Source organism: Pelodiscus sinensis, chromosome 27, assembly GCF_052426305.1.
Source record: "Pelodiscus sinensis isolate ZL-2025 chromosome 27, ASM5242630v1, whole genome shotgun sequence".
Lineage (NCBI taxonomy): Eukaryota > Metazoa > Chordata > Testudines > Trionychidae > Pelodiscus > Pelodiscus sinensis.
The window spans coordinates 10017288-10027644 of record NC_143078.1 but is presented as its reverse complement, the minus strand read 5'-3'; the positions used below and the strand labels follow the sequence as shown (position 1 = coordinate 10027644).

The window sequence follows — 10357 nt, the reverse complement described above, 5'->3', positions numbered from 1 at the left end:
AGACAACTCTGGGGTGAGGTTAGTCCCCCGCCCTGCCCCTTCCGCTCCTTCTGGGGAGTGTGCCTGCCTGTGACCACGTACCAAAATTCATTATGTGCCCCGCCCCAGCGAAAATTATTGCCCACCCCGATCTAGGCCATAATATTTTGTGGGATAACATCTTAGTTTGGAAGCTTCGGGGGGTAGCTGAACTAGTCTGTACAGAAAAAAACAACAAAGGCCTGGTAGCACTTTATAGACTAACAAAACATGTAGGTGGTATCATGAGCTTTCGTGGGCACAGCCCACTTCTTTAGATGGCCGGAGTTTTGAGTTTAGGATGTGCAGACCCAAAATAAATAGGAGAGATTCCCTCTACCTTCCTGATTTTCTATATCCTCTGCTCCCTGTCTCTTCCCCTCTCTTCCCCTCCCCCCCCCCCCCATTTATTTTGGGTCTGCACATCCTAAACTCAAAACTCTGGTCATCTGAAGAAGTGGGCTTTGCCCACGAAAGCTCATGATACCATCTACATGTTTTGTTAGTCTATAAAGTGCTGCAAGACCATTTGTTGTTTTAGTTTGGTTCCTTCCAAACCATGTTTGGAGCTTCATTCTGCTTGGGGAGGGGAAGATTGTACCCAGAGGAGATTGGGACTTGTACATTCAGGTGGTGCTCTCCTCCACTTCCCTACATAAATAGAAGGGGAAGGGGACTAGTTCCCTCTCCCTCCACCAGCCTTGGCATTGGAGGGCTGATGCCCTTGAATAAACGAACTTTTCTATTTGTGTGTTTTATTTTGCTTGTGGTTGGAAGGAGGGGTGCATTCTGCTGGCTTGAATGCAGGTGTGCGGGTTCCACGCTGATAAGGACTTGCCTCTGCCACATAAAGCACTTCTGAGATCCCCCCGTGGGACATTCACTGGGAAGGCAAGATGGGAAAGGTGCTGCTGTGTGTCGGTGAGTGACTCCCTCTGCCTTTGCTGATTAAGTCAGGCTGTAACTTCTCAGGGTGCTTGGTCTCAGAGGCACCAGCCTTTTGCCCAGGGACAGCGTGTGCTAGAACTTCTCCTAGCAGGTGTGCAGGTAGCAATGTGCTCAGCATAGTTTTAGTTCCTCTGGGACTGCTTTAAGCATGGACAGGCTCCAGTCACCTTTATTTTTAATGCATTCTCTTTCCTTTTTGCAGGTTTGGCCGTTCTGCTGCAGCTGCAGCTGGGTAAGAGCATCTTAGCCTTTCTTTTGGTGCACAAGGAGCCCATAAAGCTCCAATACAACTGGAAAGAACAGGCAGCCAGACCTGTAGGCTATGTCTACACTGGCGCGATCTTGCTGCAGAGCTATGCAAATGAGGCTAAGCGTGGAATATCGCCGAGCTTCATTTGCATATCTGATGAGCCGCCATTTTTGCGGAAGAGGCTCTTGTGCAAGAAGGAGCTGTCTACACTGCCCCTTCTTGCGCAAGAAAAGCCCTCTTGTGCAATGCCCTTATTCCTGAAAATAATCAGCGTAGCGGCATTGCACAAGAGGGTTTTTCTTGCGCAAGAAGGGGCAGTGTAGACAGCTCCTTCTTGCGCAAGAGCCTTTTCCACAAAAATGGTGGCTCATTAGATATGCAAATGAGGCTCGGTGATAGTCCACGCTTAGCCTCATTTGCATAGCTCTGCTGCAAGATCGCGCCAGTGTAGACATAGCCGTAGCTGGTGTCAAGCGGTGTAGCTTCATTTCGGTGTAGTTATGATTCACAGCAGCTGAGGATCTGACTAAGTGGTCCCTCTTGATTATTCTTTAATGACTCCCTTTAACTGGGCCCATCCCTTTTTTGCTCATTATAACCAACAATCCCTGACTTGAAGAATGAGCCTGCATCTTCTGTGCAAATTGGTATTAAATGAGATGAGGGAACAATCAAAAGCACAGTTGACTAATAGGCCTCAGCTGGAGTACTGTGTCCAGTTCTGGGCACCACATTTCAAGAAAGATGTGGAGAAGGTCCAGACAAGAAGCAATAAAAATGATGAAAGGTCTAGAAAACATGACCTGTGAGGGAAGACTGAAAGAATTGGGCTTGTTTTGTTCAGAAGAAACTGAGAGGGAACAGGATAGCAGTTTTCAAATATCTAAAAGGGTGTTACAAGGAGGAGGAAGAAAAATTGTTCTCCTTGGCCTCTGAGGATAGATAAGACAAGAAACAATGGGCTATATTACAGCAAGGGAGGTTTAGGTTGGACATTAGGAAAAACTTCCTGTCAGGGTGGTTAAACACTGGATTAAATTGCCTAGGGGGGTTGAGGAATCTCCATCCCTGGAGATATTTAAGAGTAGGTTGGACAGACACTTGTCATAGATGATCTAGATGGTCCTTGGTCCTGCCGTGAGGACAGGGGACTGCACTTGATGACCTCTTGAGGTCTCTTCTAGTTTTATGATTCTATGATTTGTCATTGGGAACATGTGGATGGAGGTTGTTTCAATGGGATATGTGACTGATTTGTAGATGTAAATGCAGATGCAGAAAATATACATACCACGGTAGCTCTACATATGCAGAATTTGTGAGCAGAAAAATGAAATCCGCATTCATACTTAGGATTGGCACATCTATTTGTGCAATCAGAATATGTGCAAGAAAAAGCTCGTATTTCCTCTTGTTACCCTAGTTTTGCTCCATTGACATCAATGGATTTTCCCCCAATCTGCACCAACATTGGTGAAAGGAGAATCACATGTTCGATTCAACTCAATACCTGATGCCACCATCAAGAAATAAACAAATGTTTCCTTCTTAATATATGTGATTTACTTTTCTTCCGCCAGGCTCTGCTTACAAACTTGTGTGCTACTTCACTAATTGGTCTCAGTACAGGCCAGAACCTGCCAAGTATTTCCCAAACAATGTGGACCCAAATCTCTGCACCCACTTAATCTACGCCTTTGCAACTATGAATCAAAATAAGATCGCGCCCTATGAATGGAATGATGAAGACAGACTCTTCCCAGAATTTCAAGCATTGAAGAAACGGTCAGCACTTTCCAATGTACAAGATTTAAAACAAACAAAAAGCAAATCTTGCTTTAAAAAATACTTCTTATTGTCAGGGGAAATGGAAGAAAGAGGGCAGAGAAACAAGACAGAATTTCTTTGTTGCAAAAAAGGAATAATTTAACAGATACCTAGCCACAATGCTTTCATTAAGGGCTCTATTTCACAACCCTCGTGGGACTTTATTCACTCAAGTAGTTACACTGATTTTGGTGGAATTACTCATGTAAGATGCACCTAGCATGTGTCAGGATTCCATGATCAAGTCCTAAAAAGTCATACTTTGTATTTAACCCCCTTTTCAGATGAGTATATTTTGGATGCTTTGGGATACTCATGGCTGGAACAGGATCTGACACAAGAGTCCTAGTTCAAGTGTATTTTTTTTTTTTTACGAAAACACAATTTAAACCAAAGAGGAGGTGAGGATGGCTGAAGCTAGGCATTGCATTGAAACTTGGGAGATCTAGGTTGAAATCCCAGCTCTGCCAGACTTGAGCTTTCTTTGTGCCTCACTTTTCCCATCTGTGAAATTGATTAATAACATTTCTTTTTGTCCCACCCTATGTGTGTCTTGTCTGTTTAGACCATAGGCTCTTTGAGGCAGGGTCTGTCTGTTGCTATGTGTTTGTACAGCACCTAGCGCAATGGGGCTCTAAGCTGGCTTGAGACCTCTTGGCACCACTGTAATACCAATAGTGAATGATGACAACCAAAAAGACCTGAATAGATTTTCTTAATGCAAAATAATGATAATCATAGGTACTGACTTCCCCTCCAGCTGGGGGATTCTTGACACCCCCCCACGCTCTGCCTTCAGTCCATCCCATCCTCTAAGCCCCACCCCAAGGCCTCATTCCACTTCATCTCTGCCCTCTCCTCCCAAACCACCATCCTGCCTCTTCCTGCCTTAGCTCTGTCCCCACTCTGCCTTCATTCCACCCCTTTCCCCAAGTTCCCCTCCCCACCCTGCCTCATCCCACTCTGCCTCCTCCCCTGAGTGCGCCCCATTCCCGCTTCTTCCTGCCCTCCCAGAGTGTCCTGAACATCCCGAATCAGCTGTTCATGGGGCTCCAGAAGCACTGGGAGGGAGGGGGAGGAGTTGGTCAGCAGGTTTTGCCCATGCGCAAGAGACCTGTGGGGAGGGAGACAGAAGGGGGAGTTTGGTACTGGAGGGGGGGCTCTGCTTCCACTACTTTTCCCCCGGGGGTGCTCCAGCCCCAGAGCATCCACGGAGCTGGTGCCCCCGAGGATAATAATGTAAAAGTTCACAACCGAGCCAAGTCTCAAACACCACAAGGTGACGGCTGATGGCTAACATTCCCTTTTCTTTTCTTGTGTCACAGGAACGACAAACTCGTCACTAGCCTGGCTATCGGAGGGTGGAACTTTGGCACTCAGAAGTGAGAACTTTCCCCTTGATTTGGTGACAAACACAGTGAAGATGATGCTGAGATTAAGGGCTGGGAATGTTTAACTGATTAACAGGTGGGGGCTAGAGCAGCTCCCTCCCTGCCTGCGCCAGCCCTGTTGGGGGGCCTGCCATGGACAGGGGCTGCTCCTGGATAGAACAGCCTCTGTCCACGATGTGACTAGGTGGCCCGCAGGTGGGAGCTGCTCCAGCCCCGCTGGTGCAACTCCTGCCTGTGGCAGGGGGCCGCTACAGCGCTCTGCCTGCCCCCCTTTAATCAGTTAACTGATTAAACAATTGTTCAACTAGTTAACCAATTAAATGGGATTTTACATCCCTGGCTGTGATCTTGACAGCCTCCAAATGCTCCTTGGGCGTCAATGGGAGCCTCACTGTTGACTTCCCTGGAGACAGGATTAGGCACATGATGATGTGAATGACCAGATGTAAACTGCAGTAGTGACTGGGCAGCTGAAGACCTGACACTGATGATGCTGTGGGGGCTGGTGAAAAGGGGGAAGGGTTGAAGAAGGAGAGAGACGCAAGGTGATTAATTAGGGAAACACAGTGACATGGTGATTCAGCCTTCATGAGATGAATGGAAGGCGATTGCTGGGAATGGGTAACGGGACGGTTAAGAAAAGTTCAGATGGATATTACTAGGGTTGAAAATCCCAAGTGGTTAGTGGGAACATTAAACAGAGAAGGGTATTGCAATGATACTGCATGGTGACAAAACTTTGTATCTGCAAAAATGGGTCCTGGATAGGTGCGGGTTTGCAGGGCTCTAACCATGATCCAGTGGGAGCCATTCCATAGATTTCCTTGGCTGGTGGATCAAACCAATGGTGAAGATAATGAGTAGGAATGGGACTAGAGGTGTTCTGAGTAAAAGAGATCAAGCACAGAATGTGACAGTGTACACACGATGTGGTAGAGAATGGGATGTGATGAATCTTGGTGAGGATAGTTGCATGGTGGTAAAAGAGGAGGATAAAGATGTGGGCAGACCAACATAAATACAAGGTTTTCATACTCTCGAGTTTGGTGGAGATAACTGATTAATAGTGGATTCTCAGGTATATATTTGCTAGTGACAAAAATGGAGGTGATTAATGGAAGTGGGTTTTAATTAGACTGTAATACATCAGGACAATTACATTTATGAAAGGGAAACTGAACAAGTGTGCTGTTGCATGTGTTCATACAACAAAACCAAACCTCAAAAAACAAAAATGACCCTCCGGCCGAGCTGCATTGCCTAAGAATGATCTTCTTCCAGATTCACTGAGATGGTTTCCACACAAGCCAATCGTAAAACTTTCACTGACTCGGTGATCGTGTACCTCCGTAAGTTTGGGTTTGATGGGATCGACCTGGATTTTGAATACCCGGGCTCTAGAGGCAGCCCCCCCGAGGACAAACACCGCTTCACCATCTTGGTTCAGGTGAGTATCCAACATGTGATCATAGTTGTTCCTGATGTGAGCTGGAGTGAGGCAGATTAGAACCACTGAATTGTGTATCAGGAGTGCTTATATTGGCAATGCATGACTTTTGTTCCTTTTTACTTCCTTGAGTGCAGCTATTGTGCAAATATGGTGCTAGACCTGATGTAAGATCTTTTTCCACCTTTATAAGGGTTTGGGGACAATCAGCCGTGGAATGAACATTGGGAAGATCATTAGGAATTTATAGGAAGGATCAGGCTGCTGGGACGTTTCTAGATCACTATTCACAGCTGAACATGAATGACTTTTTAACCAGAATTGCTAATGACCAATGACCTCATGTCCTTTTTCAGGAAATGCTGGAAGCCTTTAAAGCTGAGGCTGCAAGCACTGGACGCCCCAGACTTTTACTTACCGCAGCGGTATCTGCTGGCAAAGGAACTATTGATGCTGGATATGAAATTGCAGAGATAGGGAAGTGAGTGGACCGGTTCTCACCTTGTGCTTACTATGTTCTTGGTCTGGTTCTCTGTTCTCATGCCCTTTGCGTCATCATTAGTACCTGTGCAAAGTAGGTGGGTGCAAAACACGATCAGATCACAAAAGTAGCAGTTATATACCCTCTGTGGGGGCATAAACAGCAGCATAAGGTGCGGGACAATGGAGATTCAAGCCCCCCAAATCATGTTCATCCTTCATACTGCCTGCTGACTCGTTTAGTCCTTCAGGAAATCACATTTCCAACCTGCTTGTTTCTTTTCTGTTGTTTTATTTGATCGAAACCAGGGTTCTGGATTTCATCAGCGTGATGACGTACGACTTCCACGGAGGCTGGGACCGCTTCACGGGCCACAACAGCCCACTCTATGTAGGCTCTGCTGACCAGGGGGACTTCAAGTACTTCAACTGCGTAAGGGGACAGGCAGCAGACTCCCTTTTGATTTTCCCAAGAGGGCACTGGGAGAAATGGGCCCTGGTGGCAAACGGGTTTTCTGTTTGGATTTCTGCAGAAATTCGCCATGGAGTACTGGCATAGTAACGGCGTCCCCGCTGAGAAGCTCGTGATGGGATTCCCCACCTACGGGCGGACCTTTCGGCTTACCGGCAGTGACACATCTGTCGGTGCCCCAGCATCTGGGGCTGGGTCTTCAGGCCCTTACACCCGGGAAGCTGGATTCTGGGCTTATTATGAGGTGAGAGGCTTCCGAAAACAAGATTTTTGTGGCCCAGATGCAGAGGTGGTGTAAATGGAGCTAGTTCCATTGGCCCCAATTCTTATCCTAAGATGCTTTACATCACCCTGGAAGTGCAACGAGGTAGAGAGGCCTTAGCGTAAACGAGACTCAGAGGTGTTGATTTCAGTGGATCTATGTCCATTTGTAGCAGGTGAGATTCTGGCCCATAGGTGACTCTGGCCCATAGGTAACTTATTTTGCTTTCACTCTTGTTTGTAGTTGAGTTTCTGTCTCTTGTCTAAGTGTCTCTCTCTTTCTGTACACTGGACGGGTTCTCTTCCACTTATCCCAGAGCTGCTGTGCAGGAATGTTAGCGGTCTAGATCTTTAGGTCTGGAAAAATGCCATTCAGCTCAGATCCCAAATGGGAGGTGTGGCACAGGTGGCTCTACCATATCACCTTCTCCCTATTCCTAAAGCTGGTTCAGTCCCGATACAAATAAACATCAGGCTGCTCTAAGCGATTCCTGCTGCTTCAGAGCCGAAGTGGCTATTCTGAAGGATTGAGGTACAGCTGTGATGTGACCGCATTCTGTCCTCTAAGCTGTGCGACTGACAGGCCGCAAGGCGATGGTTAGGTGTGATATATCAACTCTATACCACCAGAGTAACTCCTGGCTGATCACTTACAAGATCTAGCCCATAGACTTACCTTCTGACTCCTGAATGAGGTTCATTTTGTGTTCTCACCATGGTGTTTTGGCAGATCTGCACATTCCTAACAACAGCTCAGGTGCGATGGATTGATGACCAGAAAGTCCCCTATGCCGTGAAGGGGAATGAATGGGTGGGATATGACAACAAGTGCAGCTATAAACACAAGGTAAGATCTTTAACATTTTCAAGTGAGCTTTACCTTTGTTCTGCTCCTGCTCTCGGAAAGCGCTTACTGTGTATTTCAGAGTCTCTGAGCAAAGGGATATATTTGCAGCATCATTCACGTGGCTTTAAACCACTATGAATGTGATGGGGATGTTTCCCAGAGCATTTCTTTCTGAGCTGGGGTGCTCTGCTGTCTCACCAATCACTGAGCCATGGCTGTGTACCCAGTTACTTGTTTCAGGCTGTACTGAAATTCCTAAAGGAATTCTTAAGCAGCTGTGGAAATGTGACCGATAGTTGTGGGCTTTTTGTTGGGCAGGTGAAATACTTGAAGGAGAAAAATTTCGGCGGTGCCATGGTATGGGCCATTGATCTGGATGATTTCCTGGGCACTTTCTGCAACGAAGGAAAGTATCCACTAATAAGTGAACTGAAGAGACTCCTTGAAACGAACGGTAAGTTGGTGCTGATTATTATTGCAGGCTGAGATAATTAGAAAGGTCAGTGCAGATTGCACCTCTAAAATCTGGGACTCTCTGATCCGGCACGACCAGGGATGTTCCAGGATCAGAGTGTGCTGGTGTGCTGGGGGGATTGAGGGTCCAGGAGCCCGGTTCTGTGTGGGGGTGGGACGGTGATATGTGGCTCTGTGGGAGTTTGGGAGAGCGGGAGCTGGAAAGTGAGATGTTCAGCTCAGCTGTGCTGGGGGGCGGGTGGGAGCCAGCGTGTGGCTCTGCTGGGCTGCAGGAAGTGAGGTGGGAACTAGTGCACATCTCAGCTGTGCTGGGGAGGGCAGGAGACGGTGAAGGGTTCAGTTGTGCTGGAAGGGGAGCCAGGCCGCCCAGTGGGGGGAGCAGCAGGGGAATCAAAAATGGTCCCTGATGAGGGATTTTTCCAGACCAGAGGAGTTCAGTCAGGTTCCGAGGGTGCCAGACCAGGCAGGTCCAACCTGTATATGTTTCTCAGCCTGCTGGGGGGAAATTCCTGCTGGGTCTGCAGAGGCCCAAAGCAAGGACTAGTCATCAGTACAGGGGACAGGTAGAAGTAAAGCACTGACTCATGTACCTGGATGTCCTGTTCCTATTTGCACGTCTATGAAAATGCAAGTGCTGGCCATGTGGTAAATGTGATCTTTGGAAAACGACTGCTGAGGCAAATTGAGAATTTTGCCATGGGTGGTGTCTTGATAACACTGAGCTGCTACTTAGCACGTTGCATTGTGGAGGAGCTTTTTGACACAGTTAATTCCCATAACATATATAATAAGACTGATGAAAATATTATTTGCCCTATTTTAAAGAGGGGGAAATTGAGGCACGGGATTGCTATGTGACTTCATCAAGGCCACATCCTGCTTGTTAATCCAGACCCAGGTGTATGGGTCTACCAGGCCTCTGAGACTTGCTTGTCAGTGTATGTGAACCATGGCTGCTCTGTGTCTGGTCTGCAGAGGATGTGAATCTGCAACAGCTTTTACCTGTGGGGTCCAGTCCTTTAGCTCGAGTTATACAGGTTCATGCTTAGACCAAGCGGTCCCAGATTCGGAACATGATACCAGTTGTTACTAGTCATGAAGTGTTGGGGTCAGAAGCACAGACAAGCATGCAAGAGAACGTATAGCTGTAGTGCAGTCGTGTATCTAAATGTATTGCTAATTCTTCATTTTAGGTCCAATCGTGCTAGATTGCCCTGTAGATATCCCTACAGTTGACCCTCCAACTACCACTCCAGTTCTTCCCCCTACGCCTGGAGGAGATGGTGACTTTTGTGCTGGCAAACAAGATGGCATCCATGCCGATCCCCAAGACATTACAAAATACTACATGTGTGCTGGAGGCCAGACTTACCATTTTACCTGTGCAGCAGGCCTTGTCTATGATGACAGCTGCAAGTGCTGTAACTATCCAAAATTTTAGCCCCGTCCCTTGCTCAGGACAAACACCGATGAGTAATATATCGTAACTCGAATCATCCCGCTGGCAACATTCCTCGTGTCTCATCCAAGAAAGCCAAGTGGTTGGAATGAGGCATTAATTGGTGTGTTGCCTGCTGTGTGATTGGTGACCCTGCTTTGAACATAATAAATAATATTCTCTGTGTTCTAGCGTGTCTTCTCTGCCAATGCTTCACAAAACTGCCTAGGTCAGATACTTGACACAGGCTAAGGCTGGCTAAATCAGACATCTCCTAAGGGGGGGGGGGGTCTTTCCGTGTTGGGCTTTGTTTAGTTCTCTATCTCTGCTCATATCATTTCTAATGTAATAATAATAATTAATAGTTGTTTCACATGGGACAATTTTCTTCCCTCTGTCTCATAGGAAATAGCCTTATACCCAATTTATAGATGGAGAATCTGGTGCACAGAGAGTGGAAGTGGTTTGCAAGGCAACATGTAGCAAATTAGTGCCAGAGCTGAA

General features: G+C 47.0%; 1 protein-coding gene across 1 annotated transcript; it reads left to right on the top strand.

Annotated features, from left to right (window-relative positions):
* The first annotated feature begins 821 nt into the window (after positions 1-821).
* LOC102449311 (acidic mammalian chitinase-like) lies at positions 822-10033 on the top strand. Its single transcript, XM_006130440.5, has 11 exons — positions 822-939; positions 1169-1198; positions 2797-3001; positions 4369-4425; positions 5716-5881; positions 6238-6362; positions 6671-6794; positions 6895-7077; positions 7825-7941; positions 8260-8395; positions 9609-10033. Exons 1-11 carry the CDS (start codon positions 915-917, stop codon positions 9854-9856), a joined length of 1416 nt encoding a protein of 471 aa, XP_006130502.3. The 5' UTR covers positions 822-914; the 3' UTR covers positions 9857-10033.
* Positions 10034-10357: the final 324 nt, after the last annotated feature.

What these genes read in the sequence shown, in the direction of transcription:
- LOC102449311 (XM_006130440.5), top strand. Translation starts at nt 915, where the DNA reads ATGGGAAAGGTGCTGCTGTGTGTCG. An exon ending in GCTTCACCATCTTGGTTCAG is followed by an intron (nt 5,882 to 6,237) that starts GTGAGTATCCAA and finishes GTCCTTTTTCAG; the next exon opens with GAAATGCTGGAAGCCTTTAA. An exon ending in GATTCTGGGCTTATTATGAG is followed by an intron (nt 7,078 to 7,824) that starts GTGAGAGGCTTC and finishes GTGTTTTGGCAG; the next exon opens with ATCTGCACATTCCTAACAAC.